Raw genomic sequence first — 19,989 nt, forward strand, 5'->3', positions numbered from 1 at the left:
TATCATGGAAAATAAGGTTACAACTAAACTATGAATAATCATGCAAATGATTAATGAAATATATATATATATATATACCATTTTCGAAGCTTGTGCTCATGAGCTTTTGTCTTCTGTTGCGTCCTTTTCCATAGGTGACCATGTCCCGTAAAGGGTTCAATACAGTCACCTCTGCAAATTCCCCTACATCTCTCTTTTTCAGAGTGAGTTTTTCTTTTGTTGCACCTTTTTTTCTGAACGCAATTATCAAAGCAATCAACATTGAATCCGAGAGAAGGGAGCTTGAGAGGGAGAGCGGGAGGAGGGTGCTTCTTTTTTGGCACCTTTTTGCGAGCTCCGTCTTGAAGTGGTTCGGAGCAATCACCTATGCAATCAGAATCGAATATGAGAGACTTAGGGAATTCAGCGGAAAAAAGAAGGCGATATGAAGGTAGAGAATCTGGGAGGGTGGTGGGATGCCGCTCGCGATCGTCATTGGCTTCCACTATAATGGAAACAATAATGCAAAACACTACCATCATTCCCACAAACGTCATATTATTTCTATCTATACTTCTTTTCCCACTCCTAAAATGTAGTTGCACAATTTAAAAGTTGAATAACAATGTCCTAATTTATAAGTTTGAACACAATCACCTAGGCTAGAGTTGTTTGATAATTTTCATAGAAAGCTACGTTTTATTCAAAAAAAAAAAGTTTTAATAAAATAATATGTTGTTTAAGAAGAAAAAAAAAAAAAAAAATGCTTTTGGCAAACTAGTTGACATATGGAACTTTTGTGATAGAGTTTGTATTGCTAGCATGATAAATTATTCGAAATGTAATCTTATAATTTTTTATTGGGAAAACTTTACTTTAGACCCTTGAAATACTACTTGTTCTCTCAATTTGGACTCCGAAACCCAAATTGAATTTTTGCCGATTTTTGCCATTAAAACTCTTAAAAAGACAAAATTACCCTTCAATTTTATTTTTATTAAAAAAAGAAAAAATTGAAAGAAAAAAAAAGGAAAAAAAAAATTGAAAAAAATGGTCACAAGGTGGCCCAACCGTTGGTCACCTACTGATTTTTTTTAATATATAATATATATTTTTTAATTTTTAATTTGAAATTAAGGGTAAATTTAAAATTTTATAAAAAAATCAGGGGTATAAACGTCATTATTTAAATTTTAACGTTTAAAATCTAACGAAATGGTTCAAATTGACTGCAATTGAAAGTTCAGGGATCCAAAGTGAAGTTTCCCCTTTTTTATTTTTAGATATTTAAATTAAATGTCAATCAAAAGGTAACATCTATTCAAGTGGATGCTCACAAATTCGTAATGAACTCTTCAAGATTAAAATAGGCATTTTATAGTAATAATTTTCATATAACGGTATGTTTTATTCAAACAATAAAAATTAAAAAATGAAGTGTTGTTTAAGAAAAATGGCTTTTTGCAAGGTAGGGTGGATATTGAGTTATGGAATTTTCGTGACAGATTTTGTATTACTAGCATGATAAGCTATTCAAAACGTTATTTTGTAAATTTGTATTAACTTTACATATGCAAATTAAATGACAATCAAAGGGTAACATGTATTCAAAATGAAAAGACACTTGAATATTGAAACACATAAATATAAAATAGGTCATCGGGTTAGATGGAAGCTTCACCCCTTAGGTAGCTGTGAGTCCTTTACAAATAAAAAAGGGTTATTTGGTGATTCTTGGTTGAGCTAGTAATTGGAAGTTAGGAATAGCAATTTCCAACTGGTGCTTCTTGGAAAGGAGGAGTTTTGTTTTCCAATCAAAGTTCATGTTTATTGTTAAAATCAAATACAACAAAATGAAACCAATTTTATATTATATGTGACGCCCTCACTTAATTATACAAGTAAAAAAATGGAATAATTATAAACTCATATTCCACGTGGCACTACTACTGACTTATGATTCACGCATATGAATTTTGTATGTATCTTTTTACTTCTTCTTTTTAAAAACACAAACTCACTTGTATTGTGGTGCTGACCAACGAAAAAAAAAAACAATACTACAACGAATCATCTCACTAACCTCTCGAGGCTTATAAACTCTCAAATACACTCTCAAACGGACGAAACAAGAACTCTCTCTTCACCACGGCTCTTTGGCAGCCTCTTGGTACCTTGAAAGTCATTCAAATAGGTTGAGAGAATGTTATATATGTGTGTGTGTGTGTGTTAGGTTGCACTAGGGCTTCGAAAAACCCTAAAATCGTATTCAAACTCAAGATGATCAATACCGTTAAATGGGGGATTGATCCTTAGGGTTTCTTGGCCCCTAGGATCGATTCTCTTGGGCTGAGGATCAATCCTTTGCATAGAGGATCGTTCTGGGTCTAGAAACTCCCCCCGAACCATCCAAACTTGATTGCTACTAACCCTTGGGCTCAAAATACTCCATGTCTTAGCTATGGTTAAGACCACGGTATTACACGTATACTTATTTCCAGCTAAACCGGAGTCAATATATGGGCTAAGTTCACTGACTGTTTGCTTACTAAGTTATGGACTAACATAGTTACTTTACCACATGTAAAAACCCTAACTTTGGGTCTACCTCCACGATAAACAAACAACACAAATAAACTAAAGATGAACAAAGCATCACAAATACAACACAATCAACACAAGTATAAAGGCTTTAGGTTTTGTCAAATTTTAAAATATGTTACTCTAGCACTTTACTGTCAAATAATTGTTTGCCCTCTATGATGTGTCTCATTTGACACGTCAACGTCCATCTCAACACCTTAATGCAATGTCACACCAACAGCATAAGTCTTTTGTTATTGTGAGTTTGCTCTTTACGTTCTCAGGTTATATGTTTATCTCAATTCTGTGTCAGATTGATTTTTTTTTTTTTTTTTGGCCTTTTTTATTTTATTTTTTTATGAATGAATTAACACTTGTTAACGTGTCCTTGCATTTGAGTGTTTATGGAGTGTTAAATGAAACATGTGGTAGATGACAAATCGTTGACTTTAATGATAATGTGATAGATTGACCTATTTTAAGTTTGGGTAAAACCGAAAAAGTGTATACTATAACTAAATTCAAATTAGATAAAAACTTAAAGGAATAGATATGATTTTTCGGTTTTCTTTTTAATCTTTACCACCAAAGAGACCGTGTGACCCTATAACTAAATAGACTACTACCCAGGAAATAATAATAATATATGTATATTGTAACTATAATGAAAGAGTAGTTCTTTTTGTCTCATCTTTTCCAATTTTCTAAAACTTATACAATCATAAAGAGACGAACTCTGGTGTCTACGTGTATATTTTCTACATGTATTTCCCATTAGTTTCGGAAAAGGTTTTTTTTTTTTTTTTAAAGTAAATTATTTTTCGAGTTTGAATTTCTTTCTCTATTGAACTGCCACCAAACCACAACTAGATCTCCGTCGGAGGTTGCAAGAAGTCGCCGACCGTTTTTCACTATCACTCATTTTCAATACAATCTAAACACCAAAACATAATTTTGTTGAAAATATTTTCGACGGAAAACATTTAACACTAAACAAACAAAGCCTTAGTGAACTAGCCAAAATTTCTCCAAATTTTAACTTAAAACTCAACTTTTCTTATATTAGCTAGTCACTACCCAAAAGCACCACACATCAAACTAAAGTGGGATCCATTTCCAAAGGCACAGAAGAGAAGGTGACACAAAAGTTGTAATATTTTTATTTACATCCGTTTTTGTCGACGTAAACTCTTTTTTGAAATAGGATTTCTTTATTTCTCGGTATCTAGTACAATCGAAAATCTTGGTAAAATCGAAAACATTTTCGGTTGACTAAGAAAACCTCCTTAATTTTAAGAATCGTTTAAGAAACTCCAACTTTAAAATTCTTAAAGAAGAAAAGGAAATTTGTGTGGCAGATTGTGGACTTGTTTAAATGTTTCCTCAGAGTGAATAATAAAATGAAAAGTGAGAGAGATAAAAAATTACATTAATATGTACAAACGTCTACTACAAGTTACATAAACTACACCGGCTGATCCTCTACAAGATGAAGCTTGTTTAATATCTCATCCAACGCTTGCACTGCAACCTTGTAACGTTCTTGTGATTTCCTCCCTTCCTCCACAACCTGAACAACACATTTGTAGAGATGATCATACCTATGAACTGGGTTATTAGCATCAATACCGTTGGAGCTGTGATCAACAACATAACTTCGTGTAATATCCTTTCTCCACCTTGAAAGAATGTACTGAGCTGGTATCTCCTCCATGCCATTTTGGTTCAGGAGAGACAGTGCATGCCTGCATAAATAACCTTTAAAGTTGAATAACCCACAAACACAAAGGATCTCCATTTCAGGTGCATTATACACCACCTCGAAATCCCTTGTTTCCCTCCTGTTTCCCTCCACTTCAATTTGTTCCTTCACAATGTACGTGAAGATTGGCCCATCACCATTTACTTGTCTGGTGCTAAAACAAGAGTACATTCCCTCCACCTCTCTCTCGAACATCCTTAATATGTCATTCGTGTACAATTTTGAGAGCTGCAATTCAAAATAACTTCTTGATTTTAGCATATAGCTTGAGTTTCTTGAATCCATATCTGCCAAGGCTTCAAGCTGATGTTGGGTCTGCAGAGCCTGATCATACTTGTCTAAAAATTCTTTCAAATTAGTTTGTTTGTCAAGATATCCTTCAAAGAATGAAGATACAACATCGCTTGGTTGGGTGGGAAATATTCCAGCCAAGAATATCTCCTTCAAATAAACTGGAACCCACCGTTTCCGATCTTCATATAATGCTTGAAGCCATTTATGTTCCCTCAGTCCGTGACGCAGCATCATGTCCTCCCAAGCTGCTTCGAATTCCTCAGCCTTCAGCGAGTAATAAACTGCTCTACTCAATGCTGCTTTAATTGCTTCGTATTCCAACAATCCTCCCAGTTTCTCAGGAACTTTCTGCATGATATTTGATAAGCACAGACAGTGGGAAGCTCTTGGGAAAACATCAGCAACAGCAGTTTGTAAGGTTGCACATTGGTCAGTAATAATAGCTTGTGGAGGGCGTCCTAACATACCCGTAAGCCATGCCCTAAACAACCATGTATATGATTCAGTAGTCTCACCAGCAAGTAAACCACAACCTAACAGCAGGGATTGTCCATGGTGATTTACTCCAACAAAAGACACCAAGGGAACTTCATATTTTTTTGTCAAACATGTAGTGTCAATTGTAACTACATCACCAAAATAGCCATATGCAACCCTGGCTCTTGCATCTGTCCAAAACAAATTCCTCAAGCATCCCTTCTCATTGAGATCTACCACATAGAAGAAGTTTGGATCCATCAGTTGCGCGCAGCAGAAGTACTGAAGAAATGCTTGAGCATCTCCTTCTTTAAGCTTCAATTGATTGCAGTAGTCAACATTATTCCCAAATTCTCCTTCATCAACATCTACGGTTCCATTATCCTCAGCATCAATAACCACTGTCCGAAACAGCCTAATTTTTTGTACTTCTTCATTGCCATCTAACTGCAACGTTCTTTTGGTTCCAAGACCCAGGTGCTTATGAGATTTATAAAATTTTCCACTTTTAGGGCTAATCAAGTGGTTGTGCTCAAGCTCAACTTCAATAATTCTCCACCTTTTGGAGTCCATCAATCTAAATTTTATCATTGCTGGACAACCAGTTCTTGTTTCTGGCCTTGGGCGGTTTGCTTCACTTTTCTTTTTAAAACCTGCACTGCTGCAGCTAAGTTTTCCTCTGTATCTTTCCTTACTCTTTCTATACCATGTGTTGCTTACTCTAACCCCAAATCCCTGTTCCTTGGCATAACAATTGTAATAGTAATATACATCCTCGTAAGACTCAAACTCCATTCCAACTGCAGGAGGAAGAGGATTCTCTCCTTCAATTATGCCATTTTGACCAACATATTCTGTCATTGTCCAGTCTCCTTCTATCTCAAATTCATCGGCATCATCATCACCAACTGGCTCACTGTTGAGAGAAACTTCATCCATCTAGAAGAGGAGAAATCACAGAACCGTAAATAGATGCATAGCAGAACAAACAACAACAACAGTCCTAGTACTTGTAGTAACAATGGAAACAACAACAACAAAAAATTGACAAAAAAAAAAAAAAAGGAAAAGAAAATTAGAATCAAGAGAGAGTTGCACAATCAAGATCTTTTACAGGACTCCACATTTTATTCTCCATGGATAAATTCACTAAGATTTAAGGACACTTCAGAAGTTAAATTTTGGTCCGACTATTATTTTTAATGAGCTCATCAGCATTGGGTATACTTTTAATAACTATACCTCTACTTTTGAGGTCAAGCAATTGCAACTTGATGCATGGTGGTATCTTAAACAGTCACCAATACAATGCACTGACAGATAACATCAAATTTCACTATACAAATGGTGTCAAGAAATTATGCTCTGTCGCAGTACTTAAATAAATTGATCTTATCAATCACAAACCATCTCAAGTATATTAAAACAAATAACATTACATCCTCCATCTTAATTGTCAACTTTCGCTCGTTTATTTAGTTACATTCTCAACCATTATTCTTAGGGTTGAGTTATAAAATGAGTTTTCTTTTTGGTCTTCTCCATTTGGAACCAAACCCCTTTTCTTTTTGAGCAAAAACTCTTACCCAATACCCCCAGCAAAATTGTTATGATCCTAAGTGTCTCAAATGGCTTAATTACAATCTTAACCATATGTATATAAGTTCTTAAGCACCTTACCCTTACAAGCCAGTTTTAAAGAATGAGTTCTACCCAAAATTTATATCATTTGGTATGAGAGCCAACCACCATATTCGACATGATGGCTGGCTTTAATACCAAATGATACAAATTTTGGGTATAATTCACTCTTAAAAACCAGATTGCAAGGGAAGGGTAACCAATAGTTTATATACACATAGTTAAGCTTGTACATAAGTTATGTGAGACACTTAAGATCGAAACAAAAACCTAGTTGAAAAACTAAGCCTCAACGATTATCTTGTCCATATAAAGCCACAATTTTTCAATATGAATTCATCTGAACTTCATTCTCCACTCTCTAGTATTGAAGAACAAAAATTGAACTACAATAATTTCATTCTCTAGTATTAGCTTTGTTGCATATAGCAATTCTTTCCAATCGTGGACATTCAATGAAGTAAAACAAATAAACATTCCAAACTGTTTATTTGAAATTTGAATTTTTAGGGACTGTCTTACATTGCTTATGACCAGAAAGAACAAGACGATTCAACTTTCCTCCACTTTCTACACAACCAAAAACGTTGCTTTCTGAGAAACAAAAATAACAAATAAATAAATAGGAGGAGGAAAGAGCCTCGAACCTCAACGAATGGAGCCTAATACAATAAGAATTCGGCTTAGCTTAGTTGAGTTGAGCTGAGCTGCACTGTCAAAACCCAGACACCAAATCAAAAAAAAAATACAAGACTCATAAATATTCTCGGGAAAGAAACGGAAATTTGAACAATACAGTTGGCTTGAATTTGATTGGTCTCTTGATTTACCTGGTCACAGATCTCGCCGGAGAGTCGCCAGAGGAGATGAGAGTGCAGTTCGCAGCGCAGGCAGGGCGCGTGGGTTACAAGGTGGAATGTGCTCTCAAGCTTTGCCCACCTTATCTAACTATTGAAAGCTGAAAGCTTGAAACAGGCTCTTCAAGTTAGATATTCCCACTTATGAGGTCTGTAGAAGGGTCAAGCTCTATGGTATCTCCCCTTTGAAAGAGTTATTTGACAAATCCAAGTAAAAAAGAGATTCCAAATCCAAACCAAGATGGAATGGTTCCACCCAAATGATTCCATGATAAATCCAACAACGGCAATTTCTGGCAACTACTCAACCATTGTGGGATTGAATAGATTCTTGACCAAAAACAAGAATGACAATCTCACGATAAAATAATAATAAAAAAGATTTATTATCAGGCATTCAGTATTAGTAGGAGGTAATTAGTTCATCACATAAACTATCGATCGAAATCTCTCATCATTATGCCTAACAATCTCGCGAATTAACCATACCCACAACCAAATTTGCCGAGAAACTAAAACCCAAAAACATTAATTAAAAAAAAACGCACACACACATAAAAAGAATACGAGAATGAAAGGGGTACGGAGTTCTCTCTCATAATGGAATAACAGAGAAAAATTAACCTAAAACCCAACCGCTGGAGGAGAAAGGGACCACTTACCGTCGGTGGAGGAGAGAGAGAGCCTTCCCGGATCTGAGAGAGAGATATGACCAAACCCAACGATTTCCACCTCGCGTGGCCGGAGATTTTGTGCGCCGGAGTGAGGGAGAGCTTTTAAGTTTAAGTATAAGGATGACTGACCCAAAAAAACAATATTTTATAAGATAGAAGAATAATGGAAATGTTTTTTATTTTTTGTTTTTCTTTTTTAAATGATCTAATTTTTTTTTTTTTTTTTTTTTTTTAAAGGTGAAACCACAAAGCAAAAGCTCAGAAAATCATAGCTTAAATATAAAATCAAACACAATTTTAAGTGTTTTGATTTTTAATTGTTTATTAATATTTTACAAAAACAATTTTAACTATGTTTTGTTAGCTAAAGTCCATAAATGAAATCCTTTCTCATATTAACGTTGATTTACTCAAAAAATTATTTTAACATTAATTTTCATTGTAACTAAAAAATCAACCCAAAATTGTTGAACCACACCAATAGGTGTAACTAAAGCTGCTTCCCTTCCCTATAAAAAAGGAAAATCTCAAAAAAATCACAAAAATTCACCTACAGCTTGAGGTGTAAATGAGCCGAGATTGAGCAAGCTTTCCTTATTCAAGCTTGGCTCGTTTAAATTTTACTCGAGCTCGAGCTCAAGCCGAACTTAAGGGCGAGCCAAAAAAATTGAACTTGAGCTCATAATAAATCGAGTCGAACTAGCTCGCAAGCTGGCTCTTATATTTCAAAGAGAGAGGATATGCATCTTTTTATAGATAAGCAAACTTGGGGATTGATGTTTTCTTAGTAATATGGGACAAGTTAACAAGTTGTATTTAGATTACATTGGGACAACGCCCCTACAAAAAAATATTTTTTTCAACATCTCTCTCTCAATCTCCCTCACCAGTCATAGCGCATCTTCTACCTGAACTCTCATTTCTCACTTTCTTACTCTCGTTCACCAAACAGGTAGTGATAATGTTTGGGTCTGTTTGATCCTTCAATAGTTTCTGTCTTTCGCAATCTCCCTCAATAATTTCTGCTTGATTTTTTTTCCTTTCGTTTGGATCTTGATGCAGCGTGACTTAGTGGGCTGTAGCGAAGAACATTAATAAGCAGCGAATAAATACTTGATCTTGATTCTATCAATGATAAAAGAAATCTTCTTGACAAAAGCTAGATACTCTTTAGGTTTTAAAGGAAAAGAAAGAAAAACATTCAACTCTGACGTTTCTTATTCAACAAAATCAATAATCAACATAAACTGATTTGCTATGGAGGCTATAAGCATATATTTATAGTCCAAAACCCAAAACCTAATAAAATATGACATAAATACCCCCAAAACCATAAACCTAATAAAATAACGAAATAAAGACTCCCAAAACCCTAACCCTAATAAAATAACAACATAAAGTTGGTTTAGAAAATAAAACAAACTGATGGCTACACACTCTGCATCATTCTCCCCTTGTTTGAGAGAATTCGTCCTCGAATTCGGCTAGTTCTTTCCATGGTTCTTCGGATGCCCTATCAACTCGTTCCACTCACCTTTCCTCAAGATTAAAACAAGACAACACCTCATAATAAGCGCGATGCTCCTCATCATCGGAATACCTTAACGGTTGTCGTGACGGCCCCACACACCACTTGGCAATACTTTAGATTTACTGTACTTCTCTCGCTCTTTTTCCCTTCCATGTGCCATGAAAATACTCAAGAACGGGTCAACCATTGTTTCCCTTGTGAGCATATAATTTTCTTGATCCACATAAAACTCACACAATCATTGTTATGAGAATCGGATAAGATATCGTCTACACCAAGGAAATCAACATACTTAATTATTCATCACTAAAATTAGGTAATTCACCTGGAAGGTCTGCAACCTGTTCATAATCGCCAATGTCAACCGTGGGTTCTTCCTCTTCCAATGGGTCGTCTTCTTCGAGATAGAGACCGCCAAACATGGGAAAAACCATATCTTCTTTGTGCTCCTCCGTGGGTCTTTCCTCTTCCTATAAGTCATCTTCTTCGGGCTCATCATCATAGGTTGGTGGAGAACTCCAATCCACGAATCCCTGCAAAGGATCTTCAATATCTTCATGTCTGAACTCTTCATCAATAAATTCAGATTCCTGAAACTCTTCATCCACAAATTCTCATTCCTCCTCCACAGAATATGGATTTGGTTTATGGATTTGAGGCTCGCAAATAATGGTCAAGTTGGCCTGTCGCGGCATCTCCGTCTCAATCCATGCCCTCCGTCGTTGAAATTGAGCCGTATGAGCGACAACCACATTATCTTCATCCACAAAGCGTGGAGTTTTTTTATGGTGACGAACTTTAGGGCCACCCATGTTGTTAACTCGGGTCGTTAAATCCTCTATTTGTTTCCGCAGTATCTCCACATCATCCTTCATGCGTTGCCAACAAATCGCCGATTGATTCGTCATCTCCATCGCCTCCCTAGGCACCCTCTTTTTTCCAGACTTTTCTATCTTTTCTTTTTGGGTGTCAAGCTTAACGCCTGCGTCCCATGATATAGCATGGGCTTGTGCTGTTGGAAATTCATTCCGCACTCTGCGCCCTGCATAAGGATTGATAGGTTCACCATCAACGATAAATTTGTCTTTCGCTCCCACGTACCGCAATCTTGGTTGATGATGACAAACGCTCGGGCCATCCATATCGGTCAAGTGATCGATAGGGACCCCGTGTTGGGTGCACGCACGCCCCTTCTTCCTCATAGTTAGACCACCAAACCTCTCCTCTGTGTGTCGCAAACGAATCGCCGATTGCTCCTTACGTGCTGCCTCCGTGCGCACGTGCACCTCGTTCATGTCTGTAAAGCAGTTGCTCCTCCCCATTCATTGAAAGTAATTGAGCTCTAATAGCAACTAATGCAGCGTGACTTAGTGGGCTGCGGTGAAGAACATCAATAAGCAGCAGATAAATAATTCTAGATCTTGAGTCTATCAATAACCTAAGAATTTTTCTCAAAATATAGAGGCTATCTATGATTTCAAGGAAAAATATGAAAAAAAATTCACCTATGAGTAATTCTTATTCACCAAAATCAATAACAAACAACAATTGATTTACTATAGAGGCTATAAGCATATATTTATAGCTCAAAACCCTAAACCTAATAAAATATGACATAAATATCCTCAAAACCCTAAACCTAATAAAATAACGAAATAAAAAATTTCAAAACCCTAACCCTAATAAAATAACAACATAAAGTCGATTTAGAAAATAAAACAAACCGACAGCTATGCAATCTGCATCAGGTTTGCTCTAATTGAATCGGGGTCTTTTTAAGAATTGCTCTCTCTCTCTCTCTCTCTCTTTGATCACGAAGGGTCTAGAATTTTCATTTTCTAACGCTTAAATATAAATGAAATTTTAAGATTTTAATAATTATGAGATTTATAATTAATTATGTGTTACTTATATATATATATATATACACACACACACGAGCTTATATGAGCTTGCTCACGAGTCTAACCGAGTCGAGTCGAACTTGCTTCGTTTAATATTCGAGCCATGATTTGTGTTCACGAAGCGTTTCATTTAATAATCGAATTGAGCACGAGCCGAGCTTATATGAGCCGATCCTGAGCGAGCTCGCATCCATATATCTTCCATATACATTATAATTACTACAGTTGAACCCAATACCCAATACATTGGGTTCAACTGTACCAATCCACATGGTTTATTATAATCATAAAATAATATTCTCTCTCCTCTCACACTTTTTTATGCAAAATAAAAGAATATAAAAACAAAACAAAAGTAAAATAAATAATATTTTAATATTATAGGGAACTATAAAGAGAAACAATTATGATGCGTATTTGAATAGAAAAGTAAAAAGTATTTTGGATCTTTAAACTTAGAGAAAATGATCACGTAGCTATTGGGAATGCTCTAAGGCCCTAAGCCCCAATTTTTTTTTTTTTTTCTAAATACCTTTATAATTCTTTTAAAATCACATTTCTCTTTCAAAAAAATTTAATTTTGTCCCTCTACATCTAAATTCTAGTTCCGTCCTGCACGCCAAGTTCCACCGCCAAAAGATCCGCAGATAGAGAAAAGGGGATTGAAAGAGAGGTACGGGAGAAAAGAAGAAACAGACTATAGAAAATATTTTTCACCCTAAAGTGTCAAATTTGTTATTGACCTAAAAATACAATTATTTTTTTTTTTATCAGTATTTTATATTCTAACCAAATATCGAAAAATAAACAAAGTTAACCTAAATATCTGCAGCATATAAACAATGCATTTACAATTTCAAAAGGGACTGATGCATTTATAACCAAAAATTGGCCAGTGTAGTCAAAATTTTCAGACCCCAAAAAAAAAAAATGCAGCCAAATTATTAACATTCGAGTGGAAAATTTAAGATTCAAAACATGAGGATTATATTAACAGAAATAAAAGATTACAGAAGGGGTCAATCAATATATACATCAAATTCCAGAAACGAGTCTGGGACAGGAGAAGCCTACATTATCCCAGAAACAAGCTATACACAAAGTTACTTGCCCATAGAGGAAGGTAGAACAGGTAATATAATCCGAAATTTTGAAAAAATAAGAACAATTTAAACTAAGACGAAGAAGAATAAGTAACATACAAGTGGACCTCACATCGCCTATCTATATTCTATATATGTTATGGACATTCTGCACGAAGAAGAGATTGAAACAACCCTAGAGGGAATAAAAATAAGACAACAAATGTAGTGAAAGCTATCATGGACCATCATCACAATGCAAGTTATTCACGTCTGCTTTCTACATCATGAACCAAATTCAATGACTCCTCAAAAGCTTGCAATGCCTGCCTGCCTTCTACATCATGAACCCTATTCAATGATTCCTCAAAAGCTTGCAATGCCACCTTGTAATGATCTAGAGAGATCACCCCTTCGTCCACAACTTGCAAGGCACTCCTGTATAATTGATTAAACCATTGCAAACGGTCAGTTGCATTACCAGAGCCAAGATCCGGAATATATAACCGCTTGTAATCCTTTTTCCATCGTGACAGAATGTACTTAGGAGGGACCTCCTCCACCCCGTTGAAATTAAGCACACACAACGCATGCCGGCACAGGTACCCATAAAAGCTAAAGCAACTGCAAATGCAACGAACCTCACCAGCTGTTCTATTGTACAGAACTTCATAATCCCTGATCTCCCTCCTATTTCCCTCACCCAAAACACGTTCCTTGACCAAGAATATTATGATTGGCCCATCAACGTGTAACTGTGTTGTGCTAAAACAAGAATACATCTCTTCCACTTCATATTGGAACTTCTTGAATATTTCTCTTGTGTACACTTTTGAGAGCTGCAACTCAAAAGAACATCTTGTTTTCAGTGTGGGGCTTGAGCTTCTTGACTCAATATCTGCAAGGACTTCTTCCTTGTGTTTCTTATGAAGAGCTAATTCATACTTATCGAGAAATTCTTTCAAAGGAGTCTGTTTATGCACGTATCTATCGAAAAAAGGATTCAAGGTCTCACCTGGACGTGCAGCAGACATTCCGGCAAAAAATGTGTCTTTCAGATAAATGGGTGCCCACCTAACTCGATCTTCATACAAAGATCGAAGCCACTCATGATCACCAACTCCAAAGCGCTGGATCATAAATCCCCATGCAGCTTCAAATTCAATGACCTTCAAAGTTTCATAAACTGCTTTAACCATTGATTTCCTGATTGCATCATAGTTACGTAATCCTCCAAGTTTTTCAGGAACTCTTTTCATAATGTGTGACAAACCAAAACAATGATGAGATCTTGGAAACACCTCTGCAACTGCACTCTGCAGAGCCTTGCACCTATCAGTAATAATAGTTTGTGGAGGGCGTCCTGACATACATGTAAGCCAGGCTTTGAACAACCAAATATAAGATTCTGTCATCTCCCCTGCAAGTAGGCCACAACCAAGCAACACCGACTGGCCATGGTGATTAATTCCAACAAATGCCACAAGAGGAATCTCATATTTGTTTGACAAATATGTGTTGTCAAAGTAAATAACATCGCCAAAATAACCACATGCAGCCCTAGACCTACCATCAACCCAGAACACATTCCTCAAACGCCCTTCATCATTGAGATCCATCAAGTAAAAGAAGTTTGGATTAGCCAATTGCATACGGCAGAGATAGTTATAAATGGCTTGTGTGTCACCCTTTTTCAGATTCAGCTGACTGGGATGATCAGTAAAATTCCCTACTTCTCTTGCATTAGCATTCGAGCCCCCATTCCCCCCTGCATCAATCACAAGTGCTCGGTACAACTTGATTGTTCGTACTTCTGCATCGCAATTCGACTCTGTCTTCCTTTTAATTCCACCACCCATCTTCTTAATTGATTTGTAGATCTTAGTCCCTAACAAATGGTTGTGTTCAAGTGTAACTTCTAGTACCCTCCACCTTTTGGAGTCAACTAACCTCATTCTTATCATCGCAGGGCAACCAGTTCTTGTTTCCTTCCTTAATCGATTTACATCTTTGATTCTTTTGAAACCCTGGCTGCTGCAACAAAGTACAGCACCATACTTCTCTCTGCTATTACGCTTGAACCATGAATTCTTCACTCTAACACGAAACCCCACTTCCTTTGCATAGCAATTATAATAATTGTAAGCATCATCATATGACTCAAACTCCATTCCAACAGCAGGTGCAACGAATTCCTTCCTTCCTTCAGAGAGGCCATTTTGATAATCTAATTCTGTCATTACACCATCTTCTTCTTTTTGAATCTCATTGCATTCATCATCAGGCACTTCCTTATTGTTAAGGGAGGGTTCTTCCATCTGCAATACAATATCAAATCGCAACTATAAGTGAAGTATTATCTGAAAAGTAAACTAAACATACAACAGAGATGATAGGCCATTTATAAATTAAGGGAGAATCATAGAATACATAGTTCTGTAAGATGTGAAGAACCTTATCAGTTTTTGGTAATACATCAGGCTATTAACCCCAGAATATCAATATCGAGAATATAATCATCAACCTAATGCCTTAATTTGTAAGGTGAATCATGGTGTACATAAATTGGTATCATTCGGGTCCCATTAAACTTGCTTTTGGGCAATGTACTTTTATGCGCCATGACTAATGCATAAAATAAAATAGCAGAAGACCAAAAAGCAATCAGATACAGCAGGGGATTAAACACTATATACATATTACAGAGGAGGGGCATGCAGGACATTTGGGCTTTCTGATAATTAGAAATTCCCTAAGGACCTCGCACTGATTCCTAGAGCATGAGAAACTTAAAATTAGTGGCTCGAATGGACACCAGGAAGTTCAAAATGGCTTTTTGGAAACTGGTCAAAATTCAAACACATGGTTATTTTGGGCAAATGAAAGAGAGAAACACTCTAAAAAAAACTTCCAGGGAGAATGTAAAAGTTGAGTCAGGTATAGAACAATAATTACAGTACCTACCATCATATTTAGGGCACCCACCATCTTCAGGGTGGTCTAAACTCCACATTGATGGTTCTGTTATGAAAAAGCATGAGATAAGGGGTGCTTGAGGATTGATTATGGAGGAAAGGGGTTTGTGGGTTTATGCGTAATATAGGTCTTGGGTCCAGTATCGCAGCCAAAATATGGACCCTGCATGATGGACTTCCATTAGCTGCTGATATCAGCATAAATCAGTTAGAAGCTATGAAGCACCCTGCTTCGGAGGTGGCATGGCATGCTGGGTACTTGGAGCACCGAGATGCACCGACATGTCCAAAAAGTGTCCTATGTAACAAGAATAAAATTTTGTATTAAGGAGACACAGCTGGAAACACATAGGATACAGGTGCTACATGACTTGTCATGCGTAGCATACTGGTGAACACAGCTAGCCACACATAATATTGTTTTTGCATTTTGATTATGGTTTGTACATGCAAAAAAGATGCGGTTAGCATGCAAATAAGTTAAAAGGGGAAAATGTAGTACTAGCGAGAATGTAATTTGTATGAGATGTTAAACTTGTTATGCCAGAATATTTGTTCTCCTTTTTATATATCCTTTTAAAATTCTGAGGTACTTAGTTACACATATCAAAATATTGAAAATTGTATAAACAGAAAATAATTTATGTACATTTCATTTATTAGCATATCCCTAATATGCTGCACTATAGTTTTTTGTGTGATATCAGTATTAGCCATATGGGTATATCAGTATTAGCCATATGGGTATATCAGTATTGTGTGATATCAGTGTCATTTGCCAAAAATTCACGCTTTGTTACGGTGGATGCTTTTGTGTTACCAACTCCTGAAATCTGCAGACACTTCTTTACACCATATGGTAGCATACTTATCAAGAGAGCAACCAGGCTACAGATCTCTCAGCAAAGCACGGCTACATATTCCTTTTCTGCTATTGGCTAACCATCCAGAATGTTTACTTCCCTTTTTCAATATGGACTATAGGGCAATGCTCCCCAAGACTTGAACATATGAACTAGGAACGATGCATATAGGCCAAACATTAAAGTCTACTATAATGATAAAGCGTCACCCATGTTTTTACCCCTTTATACCTCCTCTCATGTGGTATTCTACAGAATCCCTCATTCTATTCATCTTAGTGCTCCTCTTTCTGTTAATAAGATCATAAATCCTGGGAAAATAACCAAGAAATAAAAAATGAAAAGAATAAAGTTACGCATTCTATGTGAGAAAAATAACCACAGGCACACACAATTTGTCAACTTTGGTGCCTAATTGTCTGAGATAAAAGTAAAAAACTCATTGCAAGAGGGCTTGGACAAGATTTTCCCTTGCAGAAAAGGGCAAACTTGAGTTTTGAAATACCTTCAGATCTGCAGTTCACAAGATGACCAAAACAAATAATAGTAGCTCTATATCATCACTGACACCACACTTTTTCTCACTGTTCAGAGGAAATCTCATAGCCCATTTGATGCCAAAATCCATAAATATCTGCAATGGTCAAGGCAGCATCTTTAAATCCCATCTACCTTTTTTAATATTATTCTACAATTTCTTGCCAATGAGCTCTGCTTAAATGGCACTTCCAATTTGCCAATCTACATATGTATGTATGTCTGGACAGTTTCTTACATCACACAATGCAATAACATAAACTTTTTTATGGGTCCATGCACTAGCTTAAACTCAAAAGCCACCAATACTGTCATACTTTATTTCCACCCACAGCACCTCCTCCCCACCCTCCCGCAGGCAACCCCAACCCCACCCCCCACACCTCCAAAACCCTTTCTTTCTTCGGATTCTGAGTAGAAGCACTGTCATACATCCAGGAATTTCCCTATAAAGAGTCTAACGATGATGCAACTATTCACCTTCCCTTTCATCCAAAAAAAAGCATTCACTTCTTACTTTCTAAATACTCCCTACCACATCTTTCTGGATAGATCTGAAATGGGGCACTCCAAAAAATAGCATTTTTCAAATCAAAATTGAACACCAAAAAAGGGATTCAAGTGCAAATGTATAATCTATCCAATAAGCCAATGATACTACTCTTGGTTGCTCTAATAGCAAGAAATGAAATTGGTACTCCGATACCTCTATTTTTAGTTTATTATGTTTAAATTATGGAAGTTGGTAATCCTTTTAGGAAATGATGCCCTAGACCATCATGTGGCTTAATTTGGTGTCTTTGGAGAGAAAAAAATTATCGGAACTTTGAGGACCGTGAGGTAGCATCAGTGGAATTAAATGCTTTTTTCCTTAAGACACTTTATCATTAAGCTGCTGTATTTTCTAAATCTCTCCTCTTCTTCTAGTTAGGTGTCTCTCTTGTATGCATCTTATTAGTTTGGGTTGCGCTTTTGCGCTTTTTATTGAACTTGCGATTACTTATCAAAAAAAAATGCAAGTTCTATAATGATTTGTTTCTACAGCCAATGAGCAAAACTAAATTAAGTTGAGCTAATTAGTGTAAGTTACACTTTAACACCAAAAATTATCATAAAGTTTCCATGACACCTTCAACATTCATGACATGCACAGCTATACTTCAAATAAACCCACAAACTTATCTTTCTCTAATACTAATATCATTGAAAATGCCATCTATATATATATATAAAATACTGAAAATGATTTTGCATTAGAACACGATTCTAAATTGAGATAATAATTAGCCTCTATAAATATACACATGAAAAATCAAACAAGCAAGACCACATCGGAGGTTAAAAATTTGTCAAGCCAACTTTATTTTTTTGTTTATATTACATTAAGCTGCGTTTGGAAGCAGAAAAAAAAAAAAAAATTAAAAAAGCGAGAAAATAAAAGAAAACAAAAGAAAACTATAATATTGAAAGCTTAAGCCAAGAGACTCAAGTTTTCATATAATTTCTTTTCCATTTCCTCCCTTTTCTCGGGAATCAAACGCAAAAAATCTATTTGACAGAACAGTTCAAAATATATCAAGAGAAACAAAGATTAATCATAAGAAGGCCGAAGAGCAAAAATAAAAAAGAAAAAGATTAAAAGAAGAAAATGAAAATTAGGGAAAAGCATATTTTGTGAGTGCTTACAGTGCAGTGTTAGAGTTGAGAGTTGGATCCGCCGACCTGAGAATTCGCAGAGTCGCCGGTCGGACTCTATCAGAGTCTCAAGTTTCTCTGCTTCTGTTTTTCAATTTTTACTGGGTGGAGCCTTCGTATTTTCGTTTTCCGTTTTTACCCCCACATCAAAAAAACACAATTTAAAAAATAAATAAATAAATAAAATTCATTGGCTACCCTATGGTTGGTTGTTTACGGTTTTGCTCCAATTACGTTCATGACTAATTCTCATAAAAATACAAATATAATAATAAAATAAAATAAGAGAAAAGGGTTAAATGTCCTTTTGGTCCATGGGTTTAAATGATTTTTTTTTTTTAACCATGGTTCCGTTTGTTTCGACATAAAATGTTTTTCGTCAAAAAATATTTTCCGCTAAAAGCATTTTCCTAACAAAAGATTTTCTAGAAAATATTTTTCAGTGTTTGGTGTGTACGCAAAATCACAAGTATTTTAGATATATATTTCCATTCAATCCTATTAAACTTTAAATTACAAAAATGTTCCAACTAGGTCTCGGCAGTGACCTGGTTGGATCCCACAAGTCCCGACCGAGTCCAAGTGGAATCCCAACCTCATCCAAGTGGTGTCCTAACTGGGTCCCAAATGGGGTCCTGTCAGGTTCCGTACGGGTTTTGATCAAGTCTCGATTGTGTCCCATGCAGGTCGTGGTCAAGTCTCGGTCAGTTCTTGGCAAGGTCCGAATCAAGTCCTGGGCAGGTCCAGATGGGGTCTTGGTGGGGTCCCGACGACGTCTCAGCTAGGTCTATCGATCTGAGTATGAGATACTCAAACTCAAAAAATAGTTTATAGTTTTTAAAAATGAAAACTATTTTCCAAAAATTAAAGAAGAATTTTGGTCAAACGAAAAATATTTTTGGTCAAATAGAAAATATTTTCCTGGGACTATTATGTTGATAATCTCTTATAAGTAAATACAGGGATGGTACTTTCATATATCTTCTATCAATAAAACTAACGAAAGTACACATGATTGCCCTTCAAAACGTGACACATGTCCCATGATTTATTAATATTGTTTATAAATTTAAAAAATAAAAAACAAATTGAAAACATAAATAAAATAAAATAAAATAAAATAATCTAGAAGAAA

General features: G+C 35.9%; 1 protein-coding gene across 1 annotated transcript; it reads right to left on the bottom strand.

Annotated features, from left to right (window-relative positions):
• Positions 1-3,929: 3,929 nt before the first annotated feature.
• LOC132187996 (uncharacterized) lies at positions 3,930-18,946 on the bottom strand. The gene is made up of 7 exons (XM_059602418.1): positions 18,846-18,946; positions 15,749-16,057; positions 13,056-15,102; positions 10,596-10,840; positions 10,124-10,268; positions 9,868-9,944; positions 3,930-6,034 (listed from the first exon to the last, which is right to left on the bottom strand). The coding sequence occupies exons 2-7, from the start codon at positions 15,770-15,772 to the stop codon at positions 4,028-4,030; spliced, it is 4,545 nt and encodes a 1,514-aa protein (XP_059458401.1). The 5' UTR covers positions 15,773-16,057; positions 18,846-18,946; the 3' UTR covers positions 3,930-4,027.
• Between the last annotated feature and the right edge of the window lie 1,043 nt (positions 18,947-19,989).

The sequence above is a fragment of the Corylus avellana genome, chromosome ca7, assembly GCF_901000735.1.
Source record: "Corylus avellana chromosome ca7, CavTom2PMs-1.0".
NCBI lineage: Eukaryota > Viridiplantae > Streptophyta > Magnoliopsida > Fagales > Betulaceae > Corylus > Corylus avellana.

Coding starts and splice junctions, on each gene's coding strand:
- LOC132187996 (XM_059602418.1), bottom strand. CDS start 15,772: ATGGTGGGTGCCCTAAATATGATG. Junction 15,103..15,748: donor TGGGTGCCCTAAATATGATG/GTAGGTACTGTA, acceptor ATTGTATTGCAG/ATGGAAGAACCCTCCCTTAA. Junction 6,035..9,867: donor CCGTCACGACAACCGTTAAG/GTATTCCGATGA, acceptor CTCCTCTTCTAG/ATGGATGAAGTTTCTCTCAA.